The sequence below is a fragment of the Solenopsis invicta genome, chromosome 1 (assembly GCF_016802725.1).
Source record: "Solenopsis invicta isolate M01_SB chromosome 1, UNIL_Sinv_3.0, whole genome shotgun sequence".
Taxonomy (NCBI): Eukaryota; Metazoa; Arthropoda; class Insecta; order Hymenoptera; family Formicidae; genus Solenopsis; species Solenopsis invicta.
Genome location: NC_052664.1, coordinates 5,497,961 through 5,514,419, shown reverse-complemented (window position 1 = coordinate 5,514,419; position 16,459 = coordinate 5,497,961). Strand labels below are relative to the sequence as shown.

Genomic DNA, 16,459 nt, shown 5'->3' with positions numbered 1-16,459 from the left:
GTCTTATAAAAATAATATTAAAAATTGATTAACAAATTATTTAATAATTAATTTTAAAAAAAATTGTTTAATCTACATGTAAAAAAATAAGATAACGGGGTTACAATAACTGCACAACTACATAAATTATTTTTACTTTTTCTAGATAACTCATTAAAGAAAGAAGTAAAAATTAGAAAAATAAATTTATTCGGAAAGTATATGCAAAAGATTGAGATAATGGTAATAAAATCGTTTTTCAAAAAATTTGCATTAAAAATTAGACAAATCTGAATTTAAATTTTTATTATTATACTTGAAAAGGTATTACGTTCTTGTAGATATAATGTTGATTGGTATCATTTGGTGGATACATTCTACTATCACCCTGTACACTCCAAATTGCGCTAACACTAAAATTAACGATTGTAGAATTTTTAAAAGATTTATTTTTATCCATCGCGGTAATTAAGAAGTAGTTGCAGCTACAATAAAATGTTAACATCTGAAAGTGCATAACGCTTTGGTACATGGTTCTTTATAGTAAATCAGTATTCCATAAGAAATGTATTGTATATTATTTTTTTAAGAATAATAAATTTGCGTCGAGGCGTAATACGCACTATCCCCGCGACCCGCGACCACCGCGAGCGCCTACAGACACTTCGCGCGAATTAATGGCGGGAACCGCGCGGTCGCGGAACGGTGCGGTCTCTTGCGGCCTACGCGAAAAACTATCGCTTCAAATTTTCCGCGAACTTGAGGAGTCGTCCCGCAACACCTCTTGCCCATATTCTTGCCTATATACGAAGCGAAATTGGAGCTTCTGATGTTAAATTTATCTTGTTGGTCGGCGAAATTTGCTCCTAAGCGACTGCCAAAACGCAGACCTTCAGGTACAATTTCATAAACGGATGGGTCTTATTCCAAGCAAAGACGTTGGTCTTCCGGATTGCCCCAGTCAGATGCCTCTTCCTTTTCTACCCATTCTCTCTCTCTTTCTCTCTTTCTCTCTCTCTCTCTCTCTCTCTCTCTCTCATTAGAGTCTCAGAGGGTTGAACCGCACCTAGCATATCCTATAATGAGTCCTCACTTGTTACTCTATCTCTCTTTCCCATCCTTGCCGTCAAAGAAGATTTGAAAACGCGACTCTTTAACGTTTCCTGCCTCACTCGTTACTTTATCTTTCTCTCCCATCCTTGTCGTCGAAGAAGATTCGCAAATGCGACACTTCGATGTCTTCCTTCTCTCTCACTCTCCTTCCCCGTCAAAGAAGATTTGCAAACGCAACTCTTCGATGTCTCCTTTCTCTCTTTCTTTTTCGTGTTGTCAAGGAAAATTTGCAAATACGACTCTTCGACTTCCAATATTTCCATCTCTTTCTTTTCCGTCGAAGAAGATGAGACGCTGAAGCCACTCTTCGACTCACTTTCTCTCTAATCAGTGTCTTTCAAATCTTTCTAAATGACCTTCCTGAATTTTTACTCTCCCAAAAAGGCATTCGAACGGACGTCATCTCCGACCCAACGGATTCACCTCTTATTACATTTTAAACTAAAAATTTCAAATTACAGTAAAATCGCGTGATTTAAGAGGGTAGGACCTTTTGTAGGGTTTAAAAAAAATCGTTTTTTTTTATTTCATTTTATGAAAATACATACTTTTAAGATTCAACTCTTAAATTTGTATTAAAAATATGAAAAATTACGGAAGTTATAACTTTTTATTCAAAACGGTAAAAATTTTTACATGTAGTATTTTTTGTGGATTTTATTTTATTATTTTTTATTATAATAAATACACTTTACTTCAAAGTGTTTGTTTAGCTTTGCTTCTACCCAGAAATTACAGAAGACTAATTTATAGAATAATTTCTCCATTTTCCTAAATCTTGCGGCGGGCATATACACGCCAGAGTACGAGAGGATTGCCCGCCGCAGGGTAGGAGGCACAGAGATGTGGAAGTGCGACGACTCCTGTAGCGCCAGATTGAAGTCTGGGAAGAACGCTTGCCCTCGGCGAGTACAAGGTCAGGCGCACGCGTCGCCGGGGCTATTTGTCCGGTCTTACGGGAGTGGGCAGAGAGGCGGTTTTAGCCTTCTTACTTTCCGATTGATGCAGGTGCTCACGGGACATGGGTGCTTCGGTAAGTACCTGCACCAAATACGGAGGAAGCCCACTGCGGTATTTCACTACTATGGCGCCCCGATGGATTCGGCGAAGCACACCCTCCTGGAGTGTCCGACTTGAAAATTTGCAGAAATCGAAAATGGGCCTCCTAACTTGGATCGCCTCAAAAGACGAGACATTTTTTCGAAATAAAGTTTGAAAATTGCCTGAGAGATGGGAAAAAGTAGCAGCCAGCGTTGGAGAATACTTTTATTAATCTGTTCATTTAATTTGTTCTGAAATTAATGTATTTTTGACTACAAAAAAACGAACTGAACTAATTTGTACTCCCAATATTTCGCGTTTTATGATAATATTTTTACATTTATCTCAAACTAGTGATACATTTGCTCCAATTTCTGGTTCAATTCAGATATCTTTCAAGAGAGGAATTAAGTGATCCGCAGTATTAAAAACAAAATTATACTCGGCAAAAAATGCGGCTAATTTTATATCAGTGCGTTTAATTTTGTTATTATATAAAAGAGTGTCTCTAATATTTTATGAATATTTTTTTGCCGCTTTGAATTGATGCTTGTTCTATGTGTTTGACTGTCTGTGATTGTAGGCGATAGCGCGGGGCGAGGTACAGGGGACTGCCATACGCCGGCAGGCAGGGGCGTCGCTTGCCAGTCACGCTGGTAAAGAAAATTTTTTTAAATTTTTAAAATTTTATAATATATTCTGACCAAATGGGTCTGAGACAATAGTTAATTATTTAAATTATTGATACGCGATTCAAAAATTAGTAATTTAGTAATAATATTATTAAAGAAAAAGTTTTATTGATTTGTAAATAAATTAAAAATTAACGCGGTTGTTCATAAATGTTTTATTGAAAAATATTGTTGGATGGCGTGAGAAAAAGAAAAGAAAAATCGTTTCAGAACTCCAGACTTAAAAATGGACATATTTAATATATAATTGTGTCTAATTATACATAGGGGAGACCGGGGCAAATACATTAGACGGGGTAATTCGATAATTGGAAATATCTTTTTATGGGTACATATTAAAAATTTACTTTAAACACTGTAAACACGTCCTAATGTAACAATGTTGCTAACAAAGTTTTGTTGGTAACGGCGTCATATTAATGTCGTAGTAGTGAAAAATGTGTTTTGCGACAGTCGAAGTAATTTCTGATAGTCATCATTTTTTCGAAATTTAAATAAGATAATAAGGTTTTTTTTGAAAACTTTGAATGTATCGTGTCCAGTTGAATGTATTTGAAACATTTTGTGTTTACTTTTTGCTGTGTGATGTCTATTTTTGTCGATCAACGCAATAATGCGCACAGTTGATGTTGGGGCTATTCGTAATACTGATTGTGAGTGAGCATCGGGGCGATTCGTTAATACTGATTACAGCGCCTAACCTAAATTGGGTAACCCTAACGCTTTAGCTGTGTTACGAACGTCTGCGCTACGCAGAGTTAAGCATTGAGGTAAAGTTTTTCATTGATTTAGTTCAAACTTGATAATATTGTGTATTTCAGTACATAGAACATGAATATGAATATAAAATCGACGTTCTTAAGCAGGTAAAAAGTTATAAAACGTTAAAGATTGACACTTGTGAGGCTAGGAAATCTGTCACACCGATGCGGCATAAAAAGACATGCAAACGTGTATGTTTGCATTTGTTTTTTGTAGTATACCTATATCTTTTTTTAAATAAAAAAATATCTTAACAACAGCTTTTTTACAGTCTTTCAACTTGAAACACAAATTTCGGGATATTCCCGGACTAATTACGAATTACCCCGGGCTTGGAGCTATTCGTAATTTTTGGCATTGGTCAACATTTTTATATGTACTTCAAAGCAAGTACACTTCCATGTTCTATCTATACCGGCATTGTGAAGGGGAAGATTCAACCTTTCAAACCGTCTCATGTTTCTTTTTTTTAATGAATATAGAACTCAGGAGACACAAAAGAAAAAAAGGTCTAACAAATAGCCCCGTTCTCCCCTATATAATGATATATAACTGTATATAAATATACTAGTATATGACAAATTTTTTGTCAGGCTAATAAACGTAAATGAAAATAAGTTTCCATGATTACTATTTATTTATGCGGTACTCATATAAAATGAGTATCTATATACGTCATAGAGGTGCCTGTAAATCAAATTTAAAATTTTTTATTTAATATGTCATATTTTTATAAATAAATACTACTTCGAGTAATTTCTAAGAATGAAATAATATTGACAATTCTCCTCTATAATGTAAGAAAAATCTAAGACAAGATATATTTTTATTTATATTAGGTGCGCAACTAAGTTCTCGCTGTTCTTTTTATGAAAATGCAACTTTATTGTGAAAAAATGGTTACAAATGAATCATTCAAAGTATTGCCCATCGCTAGCTACAACTTTTGCCCATCTTTCTGGCAGAGTTCGAATTCCGTTACAATAAAAGTGTTCGTCTTTTGAGGCTATCCATGAATCAAGCCATTTTTTGATGTCTTCATATGAGCAGAACTGCTGATCAGACAGACCATGATGTAAGAAGAAAGGTGAAACAAGTAACCAGATGCGCAGTAGACCATACTCTAGACCAATCAGAACTGGGTCCAAATTTTGAGATTCAATATGGCTACGGCTCGGGTACTGGGACGTATGTATACTTGTATTTATACGTGAATCTGAGATAATTGGTGAATTGAAGAAATTCAAAGCTACTTAAAAAAAGACGAACGTGAAGGTAAGGTTGAGACTTTGTACATTAATAAAAATTGTGATTTCAAATTTTTTAAACTTGGATTAGAAGAAATTTGGAAAGTTATAAGAATGAGCTTATGTGTTTGGCTAAATTGTTATATTTCATGTTTTTAACAACAGTGTTTATTGCAACAGTGATTTGTGTTAAAGATAATAAATTTCAAGTATTTTTACATTTTTATATATTTTTTTTTTAACAACTTCTACATTTTAAGTACGTGTGACTACATATGATTGTTTCGTATTTAAATTGCGCGGATATATTTGGACCCAAATTTCATTGGCGCATCACATTGAGCCACGCCTCTTACCGCGCATCGAGCCGCCGACGATGCGCGTTGTTTCACCTTGTTTTTTACATCATGAGCCAGACCACGTGCCATCGAACGGGACAAGTAATAATCGGACGGCGCAATATCTGGGGAATATGGCGGGTGGGGTAGAACTTCCCATTTGAGCGTTTCCACGTAGGTTTTAACGGGTTTGGCAACATGAGGCCGAGCGTTGTCATGCAGTAGAATCACTTTGTCGTGTTTCTGCTCGTATTGTGGCCGTTTTTCGCGCAGTGCTCAGCTCAGTCACATCAATTGAATATCGTTCCCCAGTGATGGTTTCGTTTGGTTGCAACAGTTCATAATAAATAACACCGACCTGGCTCCACCAAATACACAGCGTAACCTTCGCAGCGTGGACATTCGGCCGAGCCGACGTAGAAGCATGACCGGGCAGTCCCTATGACTTTCTTTTTTTTTTGGGTTGCTGTAATGAATCCATTTTTTATCACCCGTTACGATGCGATGAAGAAAATTCTTTCTTTTTTGCTGCTGGAGCAGTTGTTCACAGGTGAAAAAACGACGCTCAACGTCTCTTGGCTTCAAATTGTAAGGAACCCAAGTTTCTTGCTTTTAAATCATTCCCAACGCATGCAATCGCTTGGAAATAGCTTGGCGGATAACTTCTAATGCTGAAGCAAGCTGTTCTTACGTTTGGCACGGATCCTCATTGAGCAATGCCTCCAATTCAGCGTCTTCGAATGTTTTTGGCCTTTCTTCACGCGGACGATCGTCAACATCGAAATCACCGTCTTTGAAGACGGAACCAATCACGGCACGTTGTTTCACTTAGAGCAGCATCTCTGTAAACTTTTTGAAGCTCTCGATGCGCTTCAGCCGCCGTTTTTTTTTTTAATGAAATAAGAAAATCAACACTTCCCGCAAATAACGATTATTTGGCACAAAATCAGACATTTTCACACAATCAAAAGTATATGACGCCAAAACAAAATCACTAACGTGTCAACGCGGTTTGTTTACCATATGTCTAAGCTTGGTTCATGACGTTTTGGATGTCTAAATCGACCAGCACTTACTGCTAGAGCCATCTATTGACAAACAGCGGAAACTTAGTTGCGCACCTAATAATTGACTAATAAAAGAGTACTTATAAGTAAATCTCTAGTGTATAATATTTGAAACATTGTCGTTAAATTTGCATACATACATCTTTCATCAGATTGGTAACGTCATAAGATCCATTGTAGTAAGTGTTTAAAAGTTTCTCTAGTTCCTCATTACGATTTACATTTATCTTGAAAACGGAAGCATAAAGACTGCCCAAATCCATGATCAAATTGCGAATTTCATCGACTGATTGGTTCGAGATTTTTGCGTTAAAACTAGTTTTAAGGAAAAGATTTATAAATATTTTAATTAAAATGTATCATATACATATACCTATACACATACACATACAGATACACACACAAACATACAGGGTGTCCCAAAACGGTCGAGATATTTAAATATCTTAGGAAATATAAGTTTTACAGAAAAATGTTTTAAATAAAAGTTGCCTGGTTTTGGGGGACATAAGATGGTGTCATTAATTTGACCTTGAATAGTTGCTTGAAGGTCACGTGGATACCTTCAATTTTTTAAATGGGAGTGCCAACTTTTTATTACATATTCTTGTAGCTTATCTTAAGACCTTTTCAAAACACTACAAAAAAGTTGATTTTTGTTAAGTACTTTGCGAGTTGTGACGCTTGAAAGTACACCGTAGATTTCAAGCCTCACAACTCGAAAACTACTTAACAAAAATAAACTTTCTTGTAATGTTTTGGAAAGGTCTCAAGATAAGTTACTAGAATATGTAATAAAAAGTTCACAATCCCATTTAAAAAATTGAAGGTGTTCTTTACGTGACCTTCAAGCAATTATTCAATGTCAAATTAATGACACTATCTTATGTCCCCCTCGAAACCGTGCAACTTTTGTCTGAAACATTTTTCTGTAAAACTTATATTTCCCGAGATACTTAGGTGTCCCAACTTTTTTGGAACACCCTATATATATATATATATATATATATATATATATATATATATAGATACCCAGTTGACTCATAAGTGTGAAAAACGAAATAGAATCTAATATGTTAGACCAATCAACAGAGCTATATCGTATAACTGTGAACTAACTCTATCCTCTAGTTAATAGGAATATGGTTAATAAATCCATCTTCAATCACGTATTCATATTTTTTAATTGGATACGTATTATTTATCACACTTCTATAATTTTATTTAAATATACGAGTATCTATCTTATATAGGATATATAAATTGTTTATTGTTGTAATGTTAACCTTTTGAATAATATAATTAATGCTCATCATTAGTTAATGATATGATAAACTAAAAACTGATTTAAAAAATTAACAGTTTCTAAAGTGACTTTAAATGCAATTTAGCAGTAGCATATTAGGAAATGAATAAATTAATAAATATACGTAACATATGAATACTGTCATTACTAACATTGCAATAAGATATTTGCATCACAGATTTATTATTAATATTATCTATAAGTAAATCATGAGACTAAGCCGACGATTGGGATTTTTACGGAGGTTTTTGCAATGCTAATACATACAGTGATCATATTTTAACATATGCAAAATAAATTCGCAGAATAATACACGTTAGACAACAATACTCTTCGAGTAATCCTAATTGTTTGTGTGATTGATGTAGTTTGATAAAAATGGCAAAACCAGAATCTCACAAATCCAAAATGAATAAACGTGTGCATTAGCTCTTTACCATTGTTCATGTGCACGCGAATGCATTTATTTAATAAATGTGAATGCGCTTTATTATTTAATACATAAATTTCACTTACATATCGGTCGCCAGATTAATTGCGGATTGTTGACTTATCCTGTTAATGGAGCAAATGGCAATTCCTGAAATTATTAAAGTTATGCTTTTAATCGATTCAGATACGGGTGTAACTCAAATATCTTGAAAACAGATTAATATTTTTTAATAAATGAAGGATAATTTTATCATTAACCCTTTCTATTATACTTGCAATTTTTAGAATCCGTTTATATATTCTTTTAATAAAGTTTAAAAAATTTGTTTTTAATTTATTATTATTACTGAGAAAAATGTTGTAATTAATACAACCACATAACAATCTGCATAGTAACACAAAATCAAACGCGATTTTGATTGCTATGCACATCCGTAATGGGATTTGAATTTTCTACATACGAAGATATCGAAATATTATCACTCTGAGCAAGCAATTGCTGAGTCGTCTTCTGCTATTTATATTTCTGCTAAGCGTGGGAATTGCATTTTGCAAGCACAGGATTAGTAATTAACGAATTTATGAATAAATAGAGCAACAAAAACGGGAAGCGACAGAGAATCAATTCGTCAGCTGACCGATATGTTACTCGCCGTACGTATTCCACGTCGAGCTGGTAATGTAAGCCAGGAGATAAGCGTTAAAACCCATATATACCGGGTCGTCCGAAAACCAAGTGAATATATTACAAGTGTACAAAAGAAAGATAATAAAGGCATACTATTATAATGTTCGATAACTCAGTATGTTTGTCAACTTTAACCAACCAAGCTGCCTTTCCTCAAGTCCCTATTCTTTGGACGCAACAACAATTTTGAAAATACCTTAGTGACGTGCCGGGGCACAACAAAAAATAAAAATTTTATTAAGAGCAATATTAGAACAGTACTCATAACAAAGTCCTTATTTAGGACCGATTTCTGAGACGACGCTCTTTTCTTTCCCCTATGGCAGAATTCATTCTCCTACAGTGCTAGCCACACCCTAATAACACATCAAATTTAACATAATGTCTTAACGCAAATCTTGACAGCGTATAACTTAAAAAACGTGTTATCCTGATAATACAACATAAATCTGCATTAAGTCGATAAGGTACATTCCAATAACACAAATTATATATGTTATAGGGAAAAAAAATGCGTTTCATCCTATTAGTACTTATACTAAAACTAAATAATATGTGTTATTGGGAAAAAAATGTTCTTATTTTTGTTAATAGCTATCTCAATAGAAAGAATTATGTGTGCTAACAGGAAAAAACGCGTTTTGCTCCCGATAGCACATACAGTCGTATCCTACGGAGATGTATGTTAACAGGAACAAGAACGTTTCTTTCCTGATAGCACGCATGACTAGATAGAACTCCTAATGAGAAGAAGCGCATTTTCCCGATAGTATAGCTCTGTGGAGTATGCTAAAGGGATGTGCAATATCAAAATATGAGCTAAAAAGATATTCGCTATCGGGATGTGTGCTATCGGGATATATGCATTATGCGCTATTAGGATAATGCCCCATTTTGCATTTCACATTATTCGATTACATTAAATATGTGCTATTGGAATGTGGGCTATCGGGAATGATGTCAAAGTGTTGTTGGGATGCAAGCTATCGGATTGTGTGTTAACCGTGTTCAGTTATGCCTATTTCTTCTCTATCGCTCAATGCTCAATGTTTGACAGCTAAACCTGTTTGGAGCATAGCCAAAAAGTACTTACACGTTTTATATCTTTACAAAACGTTTAATATTATAATAGTATTGCAGCTGAATGCGTGTCGTATGTGTCGTGTGTGGACGGAATCCGTTAGCGCACAATGCGATAGCCAAACAACCAATCATCTTGACTTATCTAACCCAACCAACGGAAAAACTCTAGGCCGCTGTGAGTAATGGTGTGCTATCGGGATCTGCCCGTCGTGTGTATATCTCTAACGTAAGTATCCGTGTATTACTACGGGCGCTACCGCTTCATGCGCGCCCCATGTATATCGAGAATTAAGGTGTAAATGTTAGTAATGTTTGTGAGGCCTATTCCTACACAACATCCCCTTTTCTTTAAATAACTGCTCATTTACGTATTTTTGTATTTATCCGGGAACTCTTATTAAATCTCGGGTTTAAATGATAAAAATCAGGCGACTTTCAAATGCGTGTCTCACGACGAGTTTTTCCATCTCCTGTAGTATTTGGTAATTTCAGGTATGCTTCAGTTCCAGTTTCAGATTCCTCCCTCGCTGTCGTAAGTTTCATCCTGCAGTTCGGAGCTCTTACAGAGTGATAGCTTGACCAGTTGTGATCGAGTACGGCGATAATTGCCTTTATTACAGTTTATCACAAATGATCGCGGTTCTTTACATTTTTCTTTTACGACGCCCCATATTCTTAGGTCTCTAATCCAGACTTCATTTCCCACTTCGAATTTGTTTGACTTTGTTGCGTAATGTTTATCATCGTGATTAGCCTTCTAACGTTGTATTTAGGCATTTTCTTGACGTTATAGCTCCTCACGATCGATTAAAATAGGCATTAAGTTGTTGGGATGAATCGACGCTAATGAATGAATCTTTCGTCCCATTAGAAGTTTGCTTGGGGTAAATCCACATTTCAACGGCGTCGAACGATATTCCAAACATGTATGCACGTCATCGGTCTTTGCAAAACCTAATTTCATCGTCTTTACTTCAATACAATAAATCCGTTGCTTTTTGGGTAATGAGGAAATGAGGTAACATGATCAAAGTATTATTTCTTCTTGAAAGTTATAAATTCGCAGGTTAAACTGTGATCTGTTGTCACTGTGAATTATTGATGGATGCCATGTCTAACAAAACAGTCAATTAGATATTGTATGATTACTTGAATAGTCATGTTCCGTACTTTATAAAGTTCTGGATATCGCAAAAAATAATCTGCAATTAAGAAATACCAACAGTCTTTAAATTTGAATAAGTCCATCGCGATTATCTGCCATGGCCGATCAGGAAATTGTGAAGGTAACAAGAGTTCTGGACAATTCGGCCTATACTCGGCACACGTACGACATTGTTCAATCTTCTGTTTAATATCTCTTGTGATACCTGGCCATCATATGCTGGAATTGACACGTTCTTGACATTTAATTATACCTTGATGACCATTGCAATAAAGTGCTTCCAAAGCTTCTTTTCTCTGATCCGTTGACACGAGTACCCTAGGTCCAAACATGATTAATCCTTTGTTTATGGATAACTTGTCTTGATATTGGAAGTATGGCTTAATACTTGGCTCCATTTTCTTCTTGTTCTTCTTTAATGTATGTTTTTAATTTTTAGCACTTTTCATCTGTAGAACTTTCACTAATTTTGTTACCGCGGAGTCCGATATACCAGAGTATTGTATTACTTTGATAAATTATCTTACTTTTGATAAATCTGATTCTTGAATGAAATTAACTTGTGTTAGTGACCGACTCAAAAAGTCAGCTGCTGCTATGTTTTTTCCTAGAGAATGAAATATTATACATCAAAATCATAATGAATTAGTCTCATTCTCATACGTTGAAGGCGAAAACTTACAAGGAGTGAGCAAGAACTGTAAAATGCCAAACGAGATAAGTCATAGTTCATTCGAAAGGGGGGAACAAGTATATTAAATGTGTAAAAGAGTTAGCGCGAATGGGGCTTACTTTTTAAAAAAATTGCAATTAAAGTTTAACATTGGAATGTTTGTATTTTAAGAATCTTTCTAAGCAGTAGTATCCAAGAAAGCGTCGTGACAAGGCTAAATGCTAGCGTTACATTTTTTTCTCCGCAGCGGACCGGGTTCGAATCTGCGCAGTATCACTTTTTTTTAAGTTTTTTGCTATTATATTTTACAATTACATTATCTTTACTATTTTTTAAATTAATAATAATGTACTTACATATAATAATAAAATTAAGCAATTTTTTATTAATAAAAATTTAATAAAAAAATTTAATTAATTATTTATTATAATAAAATTATTTACAAAAGTAAATAATAATTAGGTCTTAACAAGTAGACAATTCAAATGAGACAAGAAGAGCTTCAGAGCCGTGCAAGGTATTGCGCGCCAATGTAAGTATGACTGCAACGTAACTTTTACAATTCAGTACATGACCGCCTACAATTCACAATAGAGACGGAGAGAGAGGATAAAATCAGTTTCCTTGATGTGTTATTGATAAAACGCAACAATATAATTATTTTCAATCAGTATCGTAAACCCACCTTTTCGGGAAGATACCTCAATTTCTTTTCGCATTACTTGTTGTTTCATAAAAAAGGTATTGTTTTTGGTATAGTGCACAGAATAATTTCATTATCACATCCACAGTTTCATCAAAAAAATTTTATTCTTATGATTAATATTTTACTTGGCAATAATTATCCTTTAAATTTTATCTTTGCCGTGATTCATTTTAGATTAAAACACCTTTTTTATAAAAATGATATTGATGTGGCGGACGGCGGTGCGAAGAGGTATTTCGAGATCTCTTATATCAAATCGGTATCTGATAAATTTTTGTCTTTCCCCAATAAGTATGACTGCACTCAGCTTTAATAATTCTCTTTAAACTTAATAAATTTATAACTGCGGGAAAAGATCATATTGATCAATTATTGTGCAATGATGTAGTCTACAAAATTAATTGTAGAGATTGTGAGTATTCTTATGTGGAACAGACAAAACGTCAGCTAAAAACAAGACTCACGGTACATAAATCGGATATCAAAAAATCTAGTTCTTCTTCCGTTATTACAAAACATCGTATTGCAAATAACCATGATTTTGATTGGAACAATGTAGAAATTTTAGATAAAGAACCATCCTTTAAAAAAAGATCGATATCTGAAATGTTACACATAAAGAGACAACAAAAAGGACTCAACAAACAAAGTGATATCAAACTGCTTTCTGACGCGTATCTTCTTATTTTCGATTATATTTCTCTTCCTTAACATCTGATCCTTCCTCTCCCTTTCCTACTCATATCGTTCTGTTTCGACAATTCTCTTACCTGCATTATTCGTTTTACAACACTATGTGATTCGTATCAGCATCATTTAAGATATAGTTTTCAGAACTCATAGATGTTATCTATATTATTCTTTTTATGTTATCTATTCCATTTTACAATTTTATTGTTGGACTTGTACATTTTTCAATTTATTATTTCTTGTTGTTATATTTTGACTTTACGTTAGCTTTTTCCTTCTTACAATTTTATTATCTTGACTTGTACAGCTCTCAATTTATTATAGTTATTATTATTTTTATCTGTATTTATTTATTTTTTACATACTGGCATTGAGTATTGTTGTTTTTTCTTTTTTTGTGCAAGTTTACTAAACTCATGTTCCGAAAACGATGTCTTTTTGCTCGTTTCTTGAGAATATCTCTCGAACTAAGACGCTTTTCGACACATTTTGTAAGCACGTTTCAATGTGGTACGTTTTCGTAAGCTGATATCACAGATATATTCGATAAGATCTCAATTTATTGATTAATGTTGCGCTAAGTTTTTGATACAATTTGCTATTTAATTGTTTCAATGTTATAGATTCAAACATTGTACTGAAGATGACTAGTAATTAAATTGTCGAAATGTTTACTTTATTTACTTTGGTATTTGTTTTGTATTAGCGCACAACACCCTGCACGGCTCTGAATCTCTTCTTGTCTCATTTGATTTGTTATTCGTTAGGAGCCTGGAACTTTGTATTTATTTTTTAATCTTTTAACGAGTAGATTTATTCCGAAAAATAATACACTTTGAGAGTTTCTACAATATCATAAATTATAAGACCATAGTAAATTTAGTTACGAGTAAATTATTGAATAAATATATGATATTGTAGAAACTCTCAAAGTGTATTATTTTTCAGAATAAATCTGCTCGTTAAGGCCTAATTATTATTTACCTTTATAAATAATTTTATATTATAATAAATACTTTATTAAATATTTTTATTAATTTTTTATTAATAAAAAGTTGCTTAATGTTATTATTATATGTAATTACATTATTAATAATTTAAAAAATAATAAAGATAATGTAATTGTAAAATATAATAGCAAAAGAAAGATGCTGCAGAGATTCAAATCCGGTCCGCCGCAGAAAAATGTAACGCTAGAGAAATTAGTAACGCTAGTATCTAGCCTTCTCAGCCATGACGTTTTCTTGGATACTGCTTCAAGATTCTAGTACTCAAAATACCAACGTCACAATGTTAAACTTTAATTGCAGTTTTATTAAAAAGTAAGGTCCATTCACGCTAACCCTTTTACACTTTTAATATATTTGTTCCCCCCTTTTAAATGAGCTATGACTCATCTAATTTGATATTTTATAGTTCTTGCCCACTCCTTGTTAGTTCATCCAAATTCTTGGCTTGAAGTAAAGGAACGGTTTATGATCCGTTTCCATCTTGAAGCGTACTCCGTAGATAAATTCGTGAAATTTCTCGCAGGCTCATGTTAATGCTAAGGCTTTTTTTTCAATTTAGATATAGCGCTTTTCTGTATCGCTTAATGCCCTAGAAACGTATGGCACAGGTCTTCAACTTTCGTTTTCTTCTTGAATACGTAGTACCGTTCCGAGTCCGTATGAAGAGGAATCTGCTGTCAGCATGATTGGTCGAGAAGGATAAAAAGTGGTAAGACAAGGTGCTGTTGTTAGCTCTTGACAAATTTCTAAAAATGCTTGTTGGTGACAACTTTGCCAATTAAAGTCGGAATTACTTTTTAACAACTAATATAGAGGTGCGAATAAATAATCTCGGTACAAATTTACTGAAGTATTGCACCATTCCGATGAATGGCCTTAACTCTGACACGTTCTTGAAAAGTTTCAACTTTCTTGTTGCGTTGATTTTATCCGGATCAACTGAGATATAATACCTTCAGTATTAATGACATGTCTTAAAAATTTTGCCTTGTGTATGTCAAATATGCACTTATTTTTATTCAGAGTTACTTTATTTTCCATAAGTCTTTTGAATACTTGTTGGAGGCAAGAATCATGTTCAATACGAGTTGTTCCCCAAACTAGAATATCATCTGTGTGATTAGTGACTCCTTTCAATCCTTCCAAGATTCTAGAAATCCGTTTCTGATAGCGCTGATGGAATTCCAAATGGTAAACGTAGAAAATAATATCTTCCATAAAACATGATGAATGTCGTTAACTTCTGCGATTCTTTAGATAATGGTTACCAGAATTTGCTGGTACAGTCAAGTTTAGAAAAATATTTAGCTCCTGGCATCTGATTTAATGTATGTTCTACAATCGGCATTGGATAATTCTCTTGCGTTATAGCGTGATTTAAAAATATTAGGTCTACACAGATACGAATGTCTTCCGAGACACGTTTCTTTGCTATTACCATTTTGCTACACCAATCTGTTGGCTCGTCAACTAAAATGATTATTTTCATTTTAAGCATTTCATTGAGTTTCTGTTTTAATTTTGGTAACGGTACTCGACGAGATTGGCTCAGACAGTAGAATTTGGTATCTAATCTTAACGTGATATCATAAGATGTAGTTAAAAGACCTACTCCGTCAAACAGCAATTGGAATTCTCTGAGAAAACCATTTGAAACTTGACTACATCGTGCAATTAATTTTAAAGAAATACATTCTGGACAACCAAGTAAGCATTGTTCTTAATTTCAAACCACATAAATATAGTACCTGACACATGTTTGTCGGAATTTCAGCTATGCGCTAAATATTCCGTCCATTTCCAAAAGTCGACCGGACAGCTCAATCAGTATTTGTCTGCTGGAACAAGTTTGTACCCTTTGTGGCGCAGATTATTGCTGATTTAATAATAGTTATGTCAGCGCCGCTATCAAGTCTGAATTTTATCGGTTTGCCTCCTACATAAATAGCTCCTTCCCATTGCGTATTCTCACTTTCTTGATTAATTGTTCCTATGAAATAATAATCAGAGTCATTAACAACTGTATTGACATTTGCACTAGGCTGAGAGCTTTTAGAACTGTCTGTGTTTTGTCCTTTACTACATGCTTTAGATCAATGTCCGTTTTGACTACATTTGTTACAAGTTGATTCACGAGCTGAACAAAAATCTCTCTTATGCTGTTTATTGTCGCAAAAGTAACATTTCCAGGATTTGTCACTTGTCTTCTTTTCAGTAGTTTTCTTTCTTTTAATCTACACATGGTTAGTGACGCCGACTTCTGATGTCGCGTTTAATATAATTCGCGGTTTTGCCGTAATACTATTTCATAACTTCTAGTCGTTTCTATAGCTCTTTTAGAATTTAGATTATCCTAAAATTGCATTTTTTCAGATTAACACATATCGCAAACGCCTATCACGAGCTTATTGCGTACCATTTCTTCAGGTGCCTCTCGATAATTGCAATATTTTGCCAGTTTATGCAA

The 16,459-nt window shown here is 34.0% G+C and overlaps 1 protein-coding gene across 2 annotated transcripts in view; it reads right to left on the bottom strand.

Moving 5' to 3' along the window:
* The window catches only part of LOC113004390 (sodium channel protein Nach-like), a 100,555-nt gene that overhangs the window by 49,321 nt on the left and 34,775 nt on the right, over positions 1-16,459 (bottom strand). Inside the window, exons 2-4 of one of the 2 annotated variants that reach the window (XM_039446444.1) lie at positions 15,741-15,982; positions 8,062-8,125; positions 6,380-6,554 (exon numbers count right to left, since the gene is read on the bottom strand). In XM_039446444.1, the coding sequence (XP_039302378.1) occupies positions 6,380-6,502 (123 nt within the window). In that variant the 5' untranslated portion in view covers positions 6,503-6,554; positions 8,062-8,125; positions 15,741-15,982. The remainder of the gene's footprint in view (positions 1-6,379; positions 6,555-8,061; positions 8,126-15,740; positions 15,983-16,459) is intronic. The other variant, XM_039446442.1, reaches the window with a different exon arrangement.